This window comes from Lonchura striata, chromosome 2 (assembly GCF_050655825.1).
Source record: "Lonchura striata isolate lonStrDom1 chromosome 2, ASM5065582v1, whole genome shotgun sequence".
Classification (NCBI taxonomy): domain Eukaryota; kingdom Metazoa; phylum Chordata; class Aves; order Passeriformes; family Estrildidae; genus Lonchura; species Lonchura striata.
The window spans coordinates 73,239,022-73,259,644 of NC_140704.1; the positions used below are offsets into that span (position 1 = coordinate 73,239,022).

At 37.2% G+C, this 20,623-nt stretch overlaps 1 protein-coding gene across 3 annotated transcripts in view; it reads left to right on the forward strand.

Moving 5' to 3' along the window:
• The first annotated feature begins 14,382 nt into the window (after positions 1 to 14,382).
• Positions 14,383 to 20,623, forward strand: part of SLC9A3 (solute carrier family 9 member A3) — a 56,154-nt gene continuing 49,913 nt past the window's right edge. For 2 of the 3 annotated variants that reach the window (XM_021540506.4, XM_077785436.2), the window contains exon 1: positions 14,384 to 14,855. In XM_021540506.4, coding sequence (XP_021396181.2) covers positions 14,666 to 14,855 — 190 coding nt within the window. In that variant the 5' untranslated portion in view covers positions 14,384 to 14,665. Of the gene's footprint in view, positions 14,856 to 20,623 lie in introns of all 3 variants that reach the window. The other variant, XM_077785434.2, reaches the window with a different exon arrangement.

A 20,623-nucleotide genomic window follows, 5' to 3' on the forward strand; every position in this document is an offset into this window, starting at 1 on the left:
GGAGCTCCCAAGCGATGGTCATATCAACAACTACCCAAGATTGAGATTCTGGAACCACCAAAGACATACATCTCAACTCCAAGTTCCCCTAACTCAGTCAGGGATGTACGTTGCTGTCCAGACACTGTTTTGTTCAACTCAGCGCAGAGAAAAGAGACTTATGAATACGTGGGATTTTGAATGGAAAGAAAAGCATGATTATAATTGATGCTGTCCTGTTTTTGTTTTGGTTTGTTCTTGTCTAGAAATTGTTTACTCAGGTAATTTTTTCTGTCCAAAAAATGTCTACCTGACAAGACCAGGTTGTTGGATAGCTGTATACTCAGATATGCAGTTTGAACTATTCTGGGAGTGGCAGCTAAAAGGAGTTTAAACAACAATGCTTGCTAAAGATGTGTTCTCATGGCTATGAGCAAACTAGCTGAGAAATCCCAAATGCAAGTAAACGATGGCTGAACTATTTTGCTTTCATTAATAGCTGCTCTTAATGGGCTCCTGAGGTACTTTAGATATGAACCACAGCTGTGGAAGAAACAATAAGCAAAGCCTACTTGTCTAATGCAAACAGAAGGAATTCAGTTCCAGGAGGATGTTAAATAGAAGAGAAAGACTGGATGGAAATACTATCAGCTGTTGCTGTTAAGAAATCAAAGACTAGAAAATTCAGTAAGAAGAAATTTTCCTATAACATAAAACAGCATGTTGATCCACTCTCTTGAAAATAATGAAGTTACAGTAAGCTCAAATTAATATAAAAAAGAAAGAATCAAATATGTATGTATCGACTTTCAAAGAAGACTTTTCTTCCTCTAGAGTATCAGAAGTAGTATACAACTAGTAGAAGACTAGTTTTGAATTACTGAATCCTGCTTGCACCTTTAAAAGGAAGTATGATTTCTTGGGTTTGAAGAGAGTTTGCATGGATAACAGGATTCATCAAATCTGCCAAGGTATTCGCCTCCTCATTTATATTAATGACAAATAAAGTAAAAGAAAAAAGTAAATAAAGTAAAAATCAACCAAAAAAAAAGAGATTTCTCTCCACCATCTAAGTCTGATAATGTGATATGCTCCTTCAGCTGTAATAACTGGACAACAGTATCACAAACCTTACAGTGAAAGGAAGGGAATGGCAAAAGCCATTTCTTTCTGTTGTGTCTGCCTCTGCTCCCAGTTTCAATCTCCAGCATTGCAGAATTTACCATCAGTGACCTACTGAGAGACTAGAGAGCCATTCCAGGTACAAGAATCAGTGTAAAGGTGCTTCCCAGTGAGATCAAATTATGGACAGTCATCAAGACATGAAGTGTGTGCCAGAACCATGGTCCCTAGGCTGCCACATACACCTTTTCCTATTTCAGGCCATTTTCCTGCTGTCCCAAGCAAGTGTTTTCTTTTGCTCTGTGTTCATCATGTCCCTATTTTTCATTTCAGGTTTTTTCAATTTTCTTTACTACTCACACTGCTTATACTGTACCTTCCCTTAACACCTGAAAAACAGGTTTCTGACTTTCTCTCATTTGTATCTTCTTTCACTCTTAAAAGTTTTGTAAATGGGCATCCTGTGGCTATATCTTGACAGCAAAAACTGGGGCCATTCAAGATAAGAACTACACTTAAACGTGGGATGTGTGAAAGTAGGAATAATTATATTCAGTTAGTCCCATATATCCAGGCTGACAAAACCTGAAATGCCAGCAAGGCTCTTACTGTACTGTAGTTATTGAATTCTTAAATAATGACACTGTGAATGTTTCTGCATCCCTATTTCATAGAGATATCTCATTATTCGTAGGTGATGTGCTGTGGTTTTCAGTGTGTGAGGAGGTGCAAAAGAATAAGCTCACACCTCAACTTTCCTTAGTAGAGAGGAACATGCAGTGTTCTCTTTTCCTGGGATCTCTTGAGGAAATTTCATAGACACTTTTTAGTCACTGGTAAATCCTCTTTATACTACTATTAGTAATAAACCTTAGAGTGAAACAAAAATTTGTCAGAAAATATTGATTTCTTGATGAAGAACATCAGTTGGCTTTTTTTATTTTGGCACTGAAGGTCCTGGGAGTCTAATCTCCCTCTGCACTCTGGGGATCATGAAGAGTTAGTGTAGGTTTCTGACCATTTCCATCTTTGTTATTTATAGTTAAATATGACGTGGATTTTTTTTTCAAGAGAAATGCAAAGGTAACCACTAGAGAAAAGCTTTAATTTCTAGATACCTTTATGATCCCAAGCAAAAGATTGCCAAAGGCTACAAGCAAAAATACTGCTGTCTGCCTTCACAGAGTTCCAAGTGCAGAATTTGCTTTCCTGCCATGAACTATCAATCTGCTTTCAAATGTATTTTCTATAAGAAGTATTTTAATGGTCATGATAGAATATATGTGTGTATATATATACAGTATAAAGTTAAGTGCACTTTTTCTGAGGAAGTGTCATAAGAGTAAAGTCGGATTTTTCTTTTGATTGGGAGCTTTCAATTTCTGCTAAAACATTTCAAACATGCTAGCTAACAATATAGCTTTTGAAAGGGATAACAGGTAGGAGGAAAAAAAGTCCTACAGGTGAACAGATCTTTTTGCTTAGTGTGTATTCCCCACTCCTCTGTGATATCTTTGGTGGGGTAGTTACTGTATTCAATTTCCTAAAGCAATATTATTTACAAAGACTCCCAAGAGGGAGAAGAATGACCAAGATTACATTAGACTTTGTGTTTGATGTATCGGAAATTACTCAAAGCTGCAAGGAAGAACAAAATACAGAAGTGGCTTTGTTGTTGTTGCACTTGTTACCTTGCCAAAATTTGAGTTTACTGAGGACTACGGTTTAGTTTGCAAACTAAAGCAATGTCTTATTTGATCTAAAATAGGATCATATTCTCATCAGTTCAAAAGAAAATAGAAGTTTTTTTTTATATAACTATGAAAATGCAAAGGGATTTTAGCTTTGCAAATACTGCTTTCTATTTCAAGTTTTCAACTATACTTAAATTGTAGTAACTTCCAATTTAATACACTTTAAAATATCCAAGTGACATTATGTTACAGAAACTAGTCAGGGAAAGACATAACTGGGGAACCACTCAGAAAATTCTGAAGTAAATTTCATCATGTTTTTGACAGGTTTTATGTAATCATTTCTTGGCAACTGAAAAACCACACCCCAAATGAAACAACCCTGCCAAGCATGTAAAAATAATTAGAATTACTTTTAAAAATAGGTAAAGGAGAAGAAAAAGAAATTACAATCTTATTTGGAATATTTTGTTCACTATCTTTGACTTCGGTCCACATTCTTCTCATGTAGTAAGAATATAATTGAGATAGCTGAATTATGACAATAGACCACCTAAACCTAGTTTTAACATTAAGAGCCATCTCCAGAAATAAATTATTTTTTATTTTGGAATATCATGAGTTCCCCTATGGACTGCCTGTGTCTTTCCATTGATTAGGGAATGCTGAAGTGAGTATGGTCTTAACTTTAGTGAGGTATATAACAGAAGGTTAAATTCAATTGTATCCCACTCCAAAATATTGATGTAGTAATTCAGAACGAACCCACACTGAGGAATGGCATGGAAAAATACTTGCATCTAAAGAAAAGGTTCAAAGCATTATATGGTTTAAGAGAAAAGTGAGTAAGAATGTGTATGCTAAAGACACCTGGTAGAATAACACAGGAAACAAGACAGCGGAATCTTTTGTTCTTCCTATCAATAACAGGAACAAGGAAATATTCTGTGAAACTGTAGAATAATAAACTCAAAACTCATGAACAGGAAAAAAATCACTCAGTCCATAACTGTAATCCTAATAATTAGAAGTAGGAGCAGCAAAGAGATTAATCAGTTCTTGTAGGCCTGGGTCACATTATTTCAAGCAAATAATAAAATCACTAAATACTCTGCTCTGTAAATATAAATCCTGTTTTAAAATTTTTTTTACAACTCTCCAGGCTTTAATTTTATTAAAAATTCATCTTGCTTATGTAAAGTTTAATCATTCAAAATGTGTCTAGACTCAACCCTACTGACGATTTCAATTTTTTTTAAACTGTCTTGCTCATACACTACTGCTCTCTATTTCAGAAACTTTCTGACCTTTCAGAAACCTCCCCTTTAATGAGAAACTGATACTGTTTAGCTTCTTTTTCTTTCATTAGATTATTTTCTAGGTCATGAAGGTTCATGTTAAGTGTTACTGATAAGCACCACTGCTAGAGCTAATTGAGATATGAACATAAGAATATAAGAAAGATCACCTGATTCAAACCAATCGCCTAGTTCTCTTACAGTGGCAAGTACCTATTGCTTAGTAAGGAGTTCAAGAATGGGATAATTATGCTCCTGGCATTTCTTGTTGGAAGGAAACTGTGAGTTTATTCCTGGAGTTTTGTTTGAACGTTGTTTTCCAATTTCTATTACAATTTTTGAGCAGCTAGCAGGTTTTGAAGGTACTTTGATAGGTAGTTGACTGGAATTGCCTTCTTTCTCTGTAGTTTGTAGTCTAGAGAATATTTAAAGAATTTTAATTGCATACTTCCACTGAAATACATTTGGGCCTCTTCCTCTTTCCTCTCTCCCACAGTCTACAAATAATTATAAACATACTTCCATTGATATAACTGAAAAGTAAATATGATTTTAAGAATAGTGTCCCATATTAATACCATCAGCTAAATCATGATAAACCTATTATATATAAAGAGAGCAAAATTTAATCTACCATAATTTATTATGTGAGAGAAAGAAAACACATTTGTTCAAGAGAAAAATAATAAACAGAGATGTTTTCTAATGTTTTTTGTAGATTTACCACCAATGATAATCCAGAGTATTCAATCCTATCTAAAGACTGTATATACCAGAATAAATAAAGAGATTATATGACAAGCAGTTTCATTCTTCCTTAGATTTGGTGATTTGCCTATAGTAGTCAAGGACGCAGTGCCCTTATGCACTGTTTTCTAACTAGTAATTAATCCAAATTAAATAACACATATTCTTTGATGCAGAAGAGAGATACATTTTTATCTTACATTACTTACATTTTGATATCTGCTTTTTAATGCCACTAAGGTTCTATGTAAGGACTCTACCAAAGGAACACAACATACACATTGGGACATGATAATTTCTCTTAGCAAGTTGAAATGTCTGTTCATGTAGGACCATAAAATCAGTGTCCTTTGATTAACAAATATGTAATCCTTGAGGTTTCAAAGAGATTTAGCTGAAGAGTGAGAACTTTAATATGCAGCTGGTATGCACATCTATATGGGACAACAGTTTATAGTGCATTAAAGATCCTAAGCTTGCTTACTTGATTGCTTTAGAAGGCACTTGTTGCCTCAACATGGCTGTGGTTATTTTCACCCCTGCTCCGACAGGGAGGAGTGGGATAAAGATAGTTGTCAGTGGCACAGAACATGTTGATGCAAAGTGATGTAAACTGATTAAGAATAAACCAAGATTTATTGCCTGACCTAATAGATGGACTGTCATAGTAGTTGTACAAAGCAATAGGGAAGTAAAAACTTGTAGCTTGTGTGGTTTCCTCAGATGCAGAATACTGCAATGTTGAGTGGCATTCTCCCTGTCGCTTTGCCTCTCTCAAACAAGTAGTTAAAAAAAAAAAAAAAGGTACAACTGGGCTTGTAAAAATAGATTTAGGAGATTTTAAATTTGTTTAAGAGGAGAAGTCAGTAAATTGCATAGAATATTGAGATCATAGTTTCAAATGTTTTAAACTTATTTTACTGAATATCAATAAGGAACATTAACTGTACTCAGTGATTCCTCTTTTTGTAGCAAAAGTTAAGTGAAACATAAATAAGCAGAAGTAAAAATGAATAGTTTATTTATGCACTGTTTCCTACTCTTAATATTTATATTAATATTAAGAACAGTAAGTCTATAAATTTATCTGGATCGCTAAAATAATGTTTGATGCTTACTTTGATAGACACTTATGAGGTCTAGGAATCAGAGAAGGAAAAATTAAGAGACATTTATGAGACAAGAGGTACAGAGAAAAGTAGAATTTTTTTCATGCCCAAGTGTGATTTTGTTTTCCCACTCTTGCAGAGTTTATACTTAGGACATGTCAATATTTACCTCAGCTGGATGCAGGTGCACCACATTCTCAGTGTTCATCTTGTCAAGGTGCTAAGCTATGTTGTCCCCACAGATCCTTGCTAGACTGCAAGGATCTGTGGGAACAACTATTGAAAAAGCAGAAGGAGAATCATGCTGGAAGAAGACCCAAAGAGGAATACCTCAACCCTATAATTTGCAGCCCATCTTGTTTCATATTTTCATTAGTGCTTTTGACATCCACAACTGATTGCTGATAATTCAAAGTTTGGAGTCACCATCTATTGAAAGGTCATGGTGATACGGAGGACTCAGGTAATTTTAATATAAAGAAAAGAAAGCTATACAATAGCAATACAATAATCAGCTAGTTATAGGTTCATTCATTGGAATCCATGGAAAAAGTAGGACTTGCCCATATTACTGGATTTTGAGGTGAGCATTGTGATAAATTCTGGGATGTAGACATTGAAAACAAATACCATTCACTTGTGCTTCAGGCCATATTTGTGTAATGAGGAAGTATTGCTGCCAGCCTACAAAGCTTAGCAAACCTGCACTTGTGTGTGTCCTGGTTGGCTCTGTTCAAGAAGGATTAATTAATGCTTCTTTTCAAGTGTATTTTTACCCTTTTAAAGGGTAAAAGACAACAGAAGAAGAAACAGTATTAAAGGACAATACTCATACAAGAATAAATAAGTTATGAACTTTGATTAAATTTATGCTAGAAATTATATGAATATGATTAACCAGCCAAAATTGTTTGAGATAAAGTTTTCAAGACAATGTGCGGCAAATGTATGCAGGAAATATGCAATGTGGTGCCCGTAGTCTCAGGAGACTGGATTTAGTGACCAGGGCAGTCCTCATAATCTTATCTTGTATCTCTCTTCATATCATCATTATGTATCTCTCTTCAGTATTACCTGAATTTCTATGGGGTTTCTTTTCACATTTTAAGATGAGAGTACAGTCCATAAAACTTGAAGATGTCCTGAACCAAGATTAAGCTAGTGAGGGCCTCTCAGAACAATTACCTCTGATTTTAGTGTCACCTCACTTAAGCACTGCAGTGAGAAATGGCTTAGCAAAAGGTCCAAAAAGCAAATAGAAGGAAAACTGTGAGAATGTGCACACAGGGGCCAAGTTATAGGATTGAATTCTTAGTCCCAGGAACATAGTTTCCCGCAGCTCCTGAAACAAGATGCGTGCCTGTGTCATCATATCAAACAGAGTCAACAAGGTGGTACAACATTAGCAACATTAACAACAGTTAAAATTTAGAAAGGTTTCCCGAAGTATGCCTTTACTGCGTGGATTCTTATTTTCATGTAGGAGATGAAACTAATACTTCTTCTCTTCAACTATTCAGCTTCTTTTTTTGTATTTCCAATAATGAGACTTTGTAGGAAACAGCAGTTTAGAATATATTATTCTGACAAAGCCTGGATCCACTGCCTCATTTTTTTTGTGCAGCTTCATGAGAGTAACATTCTCATAATTTTCTTTCTTGTTTTCACTTTAAGGTTATCATGTTTTGATTCTAAATAGTATTCTTGAAAATTCACTAATAATATTTCTAATCAAGGCTTCCAGATACCATAAAATTTGTCATAGCAGAGTGATATAGTTAATTATAAAATATAATAGTGTCAAATTATTTTGCATATTTGGACAACATCCCTCTTCCTATTTGTTTACTTACCCATTTACTGACCTTAGTCAGTTAATTTATGGCTGCTATTTTGGTAATGTGGAAGTGCGTGCTATGTATACTCTGCACCTTGTGGCCTTTGGAACTTCAGTGAGATAAGCAGCAATCCAGTTCAGATTCTCTCAATTCAAAGTGGACTGCCCTTCGACTTCAAAGAATCTCTGTCAATTTTTGCACCAGTAGCGACAGAATGTCTCTCCTCATTCTGTTCCATTACTGTCCAGTGGACTACAAAACAAATACAACATTCCTTCTAAATTGATATTTGAAATAACACGAGCAAACTTCTTCAAACAGTTTGTAACTTTTAGACAAGATTTGTGTAATAATATAATAACTGTTTTTAATAACCCAAACTGGAGGGAAGTTTTTTTTTTCTCAAAAATGGAAGTTTCAGCAATTGCTTTTGCTTTGGTGCAGAATAAAATAAAATCAGAAACATGTTAAAATCTTCTGAGTCATGATCACCTGAAATATATGAAATTCAAGTTTATCCCTTTGCACTAAACTAGACAGATTCTTGATGTTGTCAGCTCTGAAGTTTCTCCTTCCTCTGTGACTCTAGTCAGGAATACCATTCTGATCATGTGAAGACTTCCAAAGGAAAGATTCATAAAAATATATATCTTCCATTTAAATGTTTGGATTTTAGTAAACTGGAATTAAGTAATAAAAATCCCCACTACATCTAATGTATTGTTTTTAAATAACAGCAGATTTTAAAGAACATGTCGACAACAAAGTAGTAACACCTGCCATTTTTGTCTTTTTTTTTTTTTTATAAAATTGCCATAATCAATACCTTAAGCCATAAATTGTGTTGGCAGATTTTTTTTTTTGTCATCATAATTAATTTAATTATTTGACTTTTTGGTTTATGTGATTTAAGTTCAAAGGAATAGCTAATTATTATAAGATAATTGCTTCTCATCAGCCAAGGTTCACTTTTCCCTTTATCGCAATTTACATAAAGAAAAAGCATACGAAATTTTGCACACACAAAATCTCAACTGCCTTGAGATGTAGAAATATTTTAGAGAAGAATTCCTTTATGTGCAATGAAAGAGAAGAGGCTTAAGTTGGGCATTTTGGTGTTGGGAAGCATCCTAAAGGTAGGAATACTTTAAACTATCATCAGAGCCAAGATGCTTAAGGAAACCCTGTCCTCACAGGTTACTGGGTGCCCTCAAGCCCAGATAGACTACCATCTGCTGGAATTAGATTTGGATTGCAAGAAGGAGATAAATTTATTCATGTGGCTGGTTTTCACATACTAGTTAAATTGTCCACATCCACCCCATGGCCTAGCAGTTGAAACAAGCATGAATCACTGCAGGATAGTGGCTGCTGCCAGATAAGCAGACCTCACTCAGCACATAATTCACGGAGGGCAGGGACAGCAGGGCACACTTTGGTGAGGCTGGCAGGGTGTCTCCACCTGCAGGTGTCGCAGGTGATTTTGAACAATCAAGCTATGTGCCTGCTGAAATAGGAGTACTGGGGATGGTGTATTGAATCTGGAGCAGCTTTAGGTGAAATCAGCTGAACTTTTTCATGTGAACATACACACATTTAGCTAGGCAGGGGAGGCATGAATGATGGATTTCACAGAGGCATGGTGTATGGAGAATCAATAAAAGGAAAGATTCCTTCTCCATAGATCAGCCAAAAATTAAGACCAAGAAACATCAGATCCTACTTATAAACATAAGAAATAAAATTATCATGCTAGCAATTGAAATGATCTACTTAGCTGCCTTTGTTATTTAAGAGTCTTTCTGGTTTTCGTAAGAAATTAATCTGTTTTGCTTTTCCTCTCAGGTTAAGCTACAGGAAGCTGAATACTTGTACACTGAAACAATGCTGAGATGCACCTTTATTTTCCTTTCCTCCCCACTATATCTCTGAAATCTGTGGTTATCATTTCTGTCCCAGTCTTCTCCCAGTTTTCTTAGCATAAAACAAAATGTTTATTTTTAAAGATCAGCTAATACAATCTCATTATGGCTTGTATTTTGAGTCTAGTATAAACATTTGTGTTTGTCAGGCTGATGTGAGTACCTGGAAGGGGTATCTGTGAAGAAAAATGACAAAGCTGAATTGGAAGAGATAGATAATTACATCCTAAGTACTGGGTTGATACATCATACACAAATTACATTTTGAGTGTTCCTTAGGTCTCACTATTAGGGATTTTTGGTGATTATTGACAGAACGTATGCATGAAAAGGAAAGACAGCAGAGACATGGAGAGCAAAGAACAGATAAATACAAGTGGGATGCCAGTAAAATTGGAATGAGGTGAGTACAAGACGGAAAGTGTGGAAGATACAGACTGTCACGGATGGAAATCTCTGTGGCCATCTTTGGCTAGTAGCAAGCCCAGAAGAGTCTGAATAAACATCAGAAGAATATTCCTTGAAATTGGAACTGAAATAAAGAGTACTTTTAATACACATGGCATTTTGTAAAAATAAATGGGGTTTTTCTCCCTGAACATAGAAGATAAAAAGTATCAGGTATTTGGTGATATGTAAGAACTTCTTTTTCTGTCCCATTCCCTTTTCACTGTACATGGCACTGTGAGCTCACACAATCCCTTATGTGAGGGGATAATAATCCCTTGTGGGGGAGACTCTCCTTAGTGAAAGTCGTAGGCTGTGTCAGTTTGTCATTCGTACTTCCCACTTCTGCTAGATTAGCTTCTAATCTAATATAAATGGGGGATTAATTAAAAACAGTAATAGCAACAACAACACACCAAAAACCCCTCACAATCTGCCTAAAATGTCTTACAATTTCAAAAATATTTGAGGCTAAAAATGAAGGTTCTGGGAAGAATCCCTTTCACTTGCTATCCTTAAAGTGAGTCTTTTCTTGAAATGAGTCATGATTAATTCAGCTAATTTCCTCTTCAACCCTACTTCCTATCCAAATCTATTTCCAACTATCTGTCTGATTAATTCATTCTCACCCTAGTCTTCATCTTGTTCACCTTAACTGGTAGTAATGTGTGTGGGCTGAATTAATAGACTTTCTAATGTAATTTCAGAGATTCATATTTATAATGTTGTAACACAGTGCTCTGCAACATCACTTAGTCCAGCAGTTTTTGTCCAACTCCTTGCAGCATAAACTTGCACAGCAGCACTCATTTAACTTGGAGAGTGGTTGGCAAAATGTTAGCTGTTGAATCAAGAAATTCCCTACAAATTTGTGTGGTTCTGCATTAATCTGAATTAATTTTCAGAAAACTGTGCTGTTCTATTGGTACAATTCCATTCACAATAACTACTGTTCTATTTAACTTTGTATACAGTTGGCATGATGGCATAAAAATATATACCGGAACTATATTCCACTCAAATCTTAACCTGTTTACACATTTAATAGACATTAATATAAAAAAGTGCATTTTCTTGAGGAAAGACAGGAGTGATAATAAGTGATTTATGATGATTTATATTGCATCAGGAGATTTTTCATGCTTCACTTGCCAAATATTTGCTATTTATTAATTTCTTTTTCCTTTCATAAGATTTCTCAGTTTGACAATGATGTGCTTCTTAATTTCATATCACCTTAAACAGATTTTTGACAAATGCTAATATTAAAAGTTAATTGTAGCTTCTACATCTAAATTAGCATAACTGAAATACTGTGTGTGCTTTCCAGAGAAAACAGATACAATTTTAGGGATTTTTTTCACTGAAATTGTCTTTTACCTTAGCTTTGACAAAATTGCCAAGAAATAATCTTTACAGGACACAGGTCATGTGAAGGGTATATAAGATACTTGTATAATACTTAGATACTCATAATTCTTTTCTTTAAGCCATTATGTACACAGTATTTCCAGAAATGACAGTGCTGGAGTTCAATCAATTGCCAAAAGAAAAAAAATAGAAGGCTCAGAAAGCACCATTATTTCTTCAGTAAGTAGAAATTTTCCTTGTGCAATCTTTCTGGAAGTCAGGAAATATCAGCTGTTGTGTGATATGATATCTTTATTGCAAGCATAATAAATACTCAGCCATTTTTTTTGTTACTGATACAGAGTCAGGTTATTGGAAACTATGTAAGGGCTTCCATAAAGAACATACAAGAAAATGGACTCTGATAATAAATACATATATGCAAATGTATTTTGTACAGGTACATATTTTGTACATGAGCTCATGTACTCAGTGGACTCTTGGTTTATTGTACATGTATTGGTGTACCTATTGGAAATTCATGATTGTCAGTCCCTTCCTATGTCCTCTCTGTGTCCTGCTGAAATATTAATGAATCACACAACAATTCCCTGATATTTACAGTCATTTGACACCCTGCCAACTTAAAAATATTTTATAAGCAGTCACAAGTGCACTTTGAACTATTAATTTGTGTGTTGGCATTTTAACAGTGTTTTAAACCTTGTTTTTAGAAGATGGTGCTGACAACTTTTTTCCCCTAATACTGGTTTACTCCACCAGCAAACTCAGAATTGGCATGTAACTTTGGTTACTGTTTTCACGGGTAGAACATTGCCTGTGGGCAATCAGAGGCATGATCTCAACTGCTGCTCCTCCAAGCCTTTGCTTATCTCTAGAAGAGATCCACTGGAGAAGGTTTTCTCATTTTTCTTGCTCTGCTGCAGGTATTCTTGATCTATGACACATTTAATAATAACCATCTGGACAACATGGCTAGCTTCAGCACTTTCAATGGAAAGATTTTTTTCTAACCAGTCAGCATTTTTTGGAACTAGATTTGGGAAGAATCATGAATGTAAGATGGAATACTGGCAGTTGTGGTGCCCTTTTACTAGCTGCAGCTGAAATATTGAATTGTGGTATGAGGATACTTGGAACAAATTGTGTCAGTAAAAACACTGCCAACAGCTTGTCGACTGAAGTTTGTGGTTCTCCTAATAGTAGCAAACAGAATTCATGTTAATGACTAGGAAATAATACTCTCCATGGAGCTCAGCAACAGGTTACATAAATGATCAGCAGCTACCTACTTCCAGCTACAGTTTTCTTTCTTGACTGGCAATCAAAAAAAATGTTGCTTAGGCATTGGCTACAGCTAGTTGTGGGACAGTCACAGAGATTAGGAGCAAATTCTAAACAACATTTGGGTGCCCAAGTCATGCTCTGAAAAAGGTAAAAAAACGTAGATAGAATTTGTTGTTAGACACTGAAAAACTCTCCAGGTCTTTGTTTACAACATTTACTGAATGTAAAGGAGATATTTTGCTATGTGTCATGCATCCTAAAAAGACTTGCCAATTTTGTCTTCAGATTTACTTCCATTTAAAGAACTTCCCACATAGCTTCCTTTCACTTAACTAAAGAAGAAGGAAAGAAAGTCCCCAAGATGTTTCATTGTTTGAACACAGTTGGTCCAATTTGGGGGCTGTGCTTGCTTTGAGGTAATAATGACCATAACATTCCATGGAAACTTATAGAGTTAATTAACTAGCTAATTTTTTTCTGGAGCGTCTGTGCAGGACAGATGACTATGAAAAAGTGTGTAGGTTTTCTCCTTAGTGATTGAAATAATAAAAATATTTCTTTGTCTTCCAATAATTTTAAAGGAGTTAAAGGAGTCCTGTTCATTTTTTAACCTCTAATAAAACCAGTTGTTATATTAGAAAAACAAACAGGAAGTGTTTTTCCACAGACAGTCACAGAAGGAGCGGACTGCACACTGATTGTTTTGGAGTACACAAGAGTGGAGAGGAGCTGCTGCTGCTGTTGCTGAGGTGTGTGGAAAGGCGACCTCAGCTCTGCCTGTCGGGAACAGGATGCTTTGTTGTCCTTTTAGTGGCAAGGTGGTGATTATCATGTGTCCGTTTCCCTGCAGCGCCATGGACCCATGATAACATGGACCATCCAGGATAGCAGGCAAATGTTATCAGCAGGAAAACAGGCTTTAGCGGGAGAGTAGAACCTCCTAAAAGGTGTCGAGGTGTAAGCATTAAAAACAAAAACACATAGCGTTTTTAATACACCACATCTGAAGAGCTGCAAGCAGACCTAAGTGGAAAGCCTAATGTTGCCTGCTGGTGTCCTTTCCCGGAGCATCGTGGGAAGAGGTGCTCCCTGGTGGACAGAAGGAAAAGCTGGTCTGAGAAACGTGCTGCTGCGCCCTCGGTGTGCTAGATCGACCTCAGAAGGGTACTCGAGGCTGAGAAGCAGACAAGAGTGCGTTTTCTCTGTGACAACCTGTCGGGAGAGTGGGGCTGGGAGGAGGAAGCTGATACAAAAGCATCCAAAGTGCCCGAACTGAGGCCCGCGGATGTCCCGCGCACCCGGCTCCGGTGTGGACGCGGACCCCGGGCTCCCCTAGGACATGCCCTCGAGAGCGTCCCGGTCCCGGCTCCGAGCGCCAGCAGCTCCGGCCGCTGCTGTTCGCTGCCCGGGGCCGCACGGACACAGCCCAGAGCCTGCGGCTGGCCCCGCGGCCGAGCGGAGCTGAGCGGAGCTGCCCGCCGACCCCCGGGCGCTCCGTCAGCCGGGGCATCGCCGTCCCCGCACGGCAGCCTCTGCGGGAGCGGCGGAGGCTCCGCCTCCGCCCGATCGGGAACGGCCTGATAAAGGCAGGTGCGGGCGAGCAGCGGGACCCCGGCTCGAAGCATCTGCTTGTGCACGGAGCCCCTGAGCCGTCCTTCGCCACCCCGCGCGGGGCGGGACACGAGGGGACACAGGGGACCCTGCCGCCGCCGGCCGCGCGCGCCGCTGTCCCGCCGTCCTGAGCCGTCGGGCTTGTCTCTGCGAAAGGACAAGGACCTCGCCCCCAAGGACCTCCGAAGAGGCGGGATCTCTCCGGGAAGGGGAAGCAGGATTTCGTAGTGTGGCTTGAAGATGAGGCAGGTATCTGGAGTGGCGCTCCTCCTGGGGCTGATGGCTCTCCCAGCGGCGCTGGGACAGAGAAGCTCGGAAAGCCATAAGAATAGCAACCAAAGCTTTGCCATCGTCTCTTTCAAATGGGATCACGTCAAGGAGCCCTATATCATTGCACTCTGGATACTCGTGGCCAGCTTGGCCAAAATCGGTAAGTCTGGAGTTATATATTAATACATGTCCTCTCCCTTTCCCTTCCCCCTTGCCCTTCTCCCACCCAGCGTAAATGAAGAAAGCTTATCATAGGTCCGCGGACCCGTTTTCAGGGGGTTTACTGTACTCTGTCCTGATTTCATAATACTGCCCTACACGGTGCTTAGCAGTGTGATTTTCACCAGCCTCGAGGGGTTACCCAGTTCATTTTCACCGCCCACGACTCTGTCTTCTGCATCTGACTCCTTGTAAGCCCTTTCAATTCCCTGAGACCTTGCATTCCTCTTGCTCCCAGGAAAAACTTTTTGCAAAAGTGAAACAGAAATCGGGCCTTACTGCTTACACAATATCTATTGCACTTTATGATATGCTTTTCTTCTGATTATAGTCGTTAGCTATATCAGTTGGTAACATCAAAAATAACCAATGCAAACTGCACATATGAGCTTAACATTCTCTGTTTTGAAGTGCATTGCTGGATCAGTGAAAGAGCATCCTTTATAGAGAAAGACAGTATGTATTATCAGACCATCTGATGTACCTGAAAAAAAAAAAAGCTTTAGAGCACCCAGAATTTTCTTCAAGAAATTGGAGTAAGTGAAAAGCCAGGACTTAACCTAACTTCAGTGTAGTTTAAATTAATTTATATGAATGGTCCAACTCTTGTGTTCTGAACTTTGTGACTTTTCCAAAAGAGATCTTGTATCAATAATGCAGTTTGCTGAATGAGAAAAGTCGCCGTTTAATTAGAATGTGTTTTACTTGGTTGATGCTATTACTTTCAGACCTTTTGACTTTGGATATCTAAAAACACATCTCCAGTTTGGCTGATACTGTAAATGACATTTTCATTTAAAATAAATATTTTCTATAATCAGTCTCATCTCAGAAGGTCAGCTGAAAATCCAACTGAGGACTTTTCTGAACTTGTACTGTTAATACTAATTTGGTATACCAGAATCACATTCTGTAGATTTTTCATGCCACAGAGAATGAAAGATGTAAAAAGGTATACTTAGGTATATCTTATCTAGCACATAAGCCAAGCATAATAAGACCTGAATGGAAAATGCTGTCTCCAAACACAAAAAAAAAAAAAAAGCAGCATTTTAAAGAGTAGTGTGTTACAAGTTGGAGTGATATTGTACATAATTTTCCAGCAGTATTTGCATCTTGGCTTTTACTTGATTAACCATAGATATATTACTAAATACCTTTATCTGAACCTGTTTGACTACACTATGCAAATAGTTTGTCTTCAGACACGTGCTGCATCACCTAGATTACATAACAGACAATTGTGTTTTACTTTACTTTTATTGATGAGTTATAGCAATTATGAAGCTGAGGAAACCATATACAGGAAACAACTGACAACTGAGTACATATAAAATTGTGCTGAACAAAGTAATAAACAGGCTGCTTGTTTGAACCTTCTTTTTGAGATACTCTTCTAAGTAAGTATAGTTATTAAGACCTTGTGCTATTTAGGCTTTGCTGTTCGGTACATGTGGCCCAGTTGTACAGTGTAGTGTATTAGTGGTGCACAACCATATCAGTTTGTGTCTAATGCCACTGAACCCAAGAAGAGGACAGTTAGATTGTACTATATTTCAATTGCAATGGCATGGATTGAGATTGGTTGAGATTAATATGAGCCATTTTACTGTGAAGTCCTTGATATAAACTCTTGATAAAGTGCTTACTGTTGTGGTGCTGATACTGTTTTTAAATTCTTTTTAAATTCTTAAAACAGCTGCACAGAGCATGTCACTCATTAGAAGATCATACCTATCATCAGCTCTATCACTTTTCTTCCCCAAAGCTCTCAAGCTTCATTTGTCTCTCTCTTCACCTTTGCATTTTTGATCCTATATTTCTCTGGGCATAGTTTCTGAAGGAGCAATGGATAAGTGCTGTATTCCCCTGAGAGCCTACAAATGTCTATGCTTTCCCTACCAGTCACAAATAACACACAGAAAAGCAAGAATGTACACTCACTGTTCAACACCTTTTTAATGAAGAAATCATTAAATGAATCATTTAAAAGAATCATTAAAAGAAATCATTTAATGAAGGTGTTCATGTAAGCGAGAAAGGGAAAAAATAGCTTTTCAGCCTTCTGTTTGCCTTGGTGTGTCAAGGGTTTTGGGAAGTAGGTCAGAAATCTATGAGATTTTGAATTGAAAAAGTCCTGTGCTGGATCAAAGAAAGTTTACATTTTCAAAAAGCAGACCAAAAAGAAGCAAGAAAGAAAACAGAACATCTGTCCTTGGGTTTCTTTACTACCTGAAGCAGATCAGTTGTAGTGGTGTGAAAGTGCTGGTTTTACTGTGGGTTTTTCAGCAGGGAAGGAGCTGTTCTTACACATGCAAGCTCATTTCTCCATGACTACAGGGATTGGGAGTTATTTTACTGATGGATGATAGACAACTGGGTCATTAGAAAATGTTCTAAGAATTGCAGCTTGTACCTGGGGATAAAGGTATATGAGAATACTTTGATTTCTCTTGAATTAGAATAGCATTAGTGGTTTTGTGTTTATTTGGGTTTTTGTTGGTTTTGTTTTTTTTTTTAAGATTTGTTTCATTTCTGTGGAAGTTCAGGGGTTTTGTAATAAACAACTTTCAGTTCATGATGTTATATGACTGGGGGAAGCATTTTGTATTAGGAGATTTTTGCACATTTTCTGGGGCTTGATGTTCATGTTATGTTCAAGGTATTCTGCAACATAAACTATTATATGTTAAATTTCATAAGTATCCCAAATACATGAGGAGGAAGTGTCTTGTGTTTGGGGCTTTTGGAGAAGGAAATTGGTCTTTTAATTTTAGTTTGGTCTAGTTATTGTTTAACTCTAAATATTGCTACAAATGAAACTATGGAAAAGAGTCTTCACACAATTGGCTTTCATGCATTATAGAAAATAAAAAAAATTGTGACTTCCAGAAAACTTCTGATGCATCTTGGTCTACTGTTTAACATGTTCTAATTTATTTGATTTGACCGTCTTCATCTGAAATATTCCAACTCTTCATTCCTCCACTTCAAGTGAAACATTCTTAAGGTTCACAATGTTCTGCTTTGGCTAATGATCTTTATTTCCTCTTTTGGCAGGCTGTCTTATCACTACAGAGGAGAATCCTTGTGGGATAGGGCCAATAAATTACTTACATTTGTAAATCTAAGTCAGAAAATCATCTACATGAAGAAGGTACATGAGGTACAGCTGTGAACTCCTAGTGGTCTTCAGGAGTCCATGTCCTGGTATCTCAGTGCTCCAGATGAAATAAGCAGTACCATTGAAAAAGAATAACCTCCTAATGCACACATGTACACCCTTATAGCTGCAGGCGGTACAGACATTTCCTGCTGTAGGTAAAGGATGTACCATTTTAAAACAACATCCTTACACAATATAGGTCTGGTTTGAGATGAAAGATACTTGTATGCTGACCAGACTCTCACATTCTTTCTAAGCTCACTTGACCATGTGCTCTTCTTTTTATGTCTTGTCATGGATAACATCTTGGAAATAGATTTTGAATGAATACATGCATAAAAGACACAAACAGTATTTCAGCAGGAATGTCTCTACAGAAAGAGTTAGAAACAGCTGGAAGATCAGAAAAGAAACAAGTAAAAGAAGGGAAGGAATAATGAGCTCAGAAGCTAAAAATGGCTAAGAGTAGAATTTTTTTAACACTGAACATCATATACAATTTTGTGATGGTATTTCTCAGGCCATGCTAATGAAAAAAAAAAGAAGAAAATGTATGCTTTCTACTTGGGGCATATCTAGTACATGTTTCTATACTTGTTCATAATACTAGGAAACAGAGAGAGATTGTATCTATATCTTCATTGGAGGTTATATTGGGGAAATTGTGAAATTCCTTCTTGCAGGTTAAATCCCTTTCTGTACTCCAATATTTTTATAACATTTTTTCAGCATTTTTACAGAAGAATACGTAATTGTCACAAAGTAAAAAAAAAGCCCTGCAAAGTAGCCTTTTGGTCTGGTCCCCTCAATTTATTCAGTGTATGTAGATAAGCAACTGGAAGAAATGGTGGGAGAGTGACTATGAACAGGAATGAGGAAGGGTACATAGCCTTTTCATTATCTGAGTCAAACCTCTTGCCAACTTTTTTCTGTGTAGTTGCATACAAATTCTAATTTCTAAAGGCTTTTATATAAGAAATTAAAAAGTGGGAGTGAAATTTCAATCCAGGGTAGCCGGTAAAGCTGTCCTCAGTAATGCCACAATGCTTTGGAGGAGGGGGAAGAAATGATTCAATAACAGTGAACAAACATTTAAGAGAAGGCTGCTGAAGATACTGTGTCAGATGGATTTGTTGAGTCCATCATCTCTTGAGACTCCAGGAGGACACGAGCTGCAGAGCACAATGCATCTCTAAGCTCAGAGATATAGGTCCCCACAAACAGTCTAGTTTCTGCATGCCTGGGCTCCTTCACATTGTCTCAAACTACCCTGAGAAAGGAGCTCTTTAGAGTATTTTGTTAGCACAAACAATTGCTGCAGAGAATTTTAAGCATGTTAGGGATGGGCTAAGGAAGGAACTGTGAAATGCAGGTCTAACCACCCATCTAATTTAGACTCCTGGGGCAATATTTTCTTTGAAGAAATCAATAACCTTCCTTCCAAAGCAAACTGTCATAACAAAAGCCCATTTGACTCCAAAGTTTCTCCTCCTGGCACTCTAGCTTCTGAAAAGTGTCAGTTACACAGAGAAAGTGATTTAGGGTATTGTTTTAATAAAATTAAAAAAAAAAGTGAGACTAGCTCTTCTGCTGGCAATTCTTCAGTAAATGACATAGAAAATATGTTGAAGGGTGCTAGCAGAACTTTACTGGGTGTATTTAACCGAAAATGGAGTCAGAGATTCAAAGGTGATGATATCAACAGATCCTGCAAACAGCCTCCTCATGATTATAGGTCTTGTTAAAAGTTGCTTTCATTAGCAAGTGATAATATGGAAAAAGTCTTTACATTGTGACTTAAGAAGTCTGGAGCTGGCTATCTTCCTCCATATCCTGACAAAAATAAGAAGGGGAAAAATGCTTCTTTTACCTTTATTTTGAAGTCAGTAGAAGCTGAAACAAGTTAGCACACTTAAAACAGGCATATGCATTTTCTCCCCGCATAGTCATAGAAACAATATAAAATTGTGCTGGAAACTGTTATATATCTGCGGTGTCTTCATTTCTGTACAATGCTATATTTCCTTTTCCAAAGTGCTGTTTAAAATACCTGTGAGCTAGGAATGTTAAATACTGCAAAATCTCTATATTTTAAAGAATTACCTTTTGTATCTAACATTTTATAAGTTTTAGGCATCTGAAAAGAATATTTCCAAAACTGAATAATAGCTTCACATTTCCAATGTAGGAATAACTGTGTGAGCCATATTTTTATTAAATTACACAGGTGTGACTGCCTATTCCCACATTTTATTTCCATTTTACTCTTGTGCCTTAGTCATAATTTTCCTATACTTCCTGTCTCCCTGTAACACACATCTACCTTCTTCCCCCTCCCCCTCCAAGTCTTGCAAGTCTCAAGTCTTAATTATTTAGAGCAGGGAAGAAGATATCAGGATAGGATAATTTGACAAGATTCAGATTACATGCCCTGGCAAATAGCAAATGTACAATGGCAACTTGTGTGAATTACATAAGAAAACAATGGCATTTTGAGAATGGCCCTGAATTGAATACAGTTCAGGCATGCATACCTAAGGAAG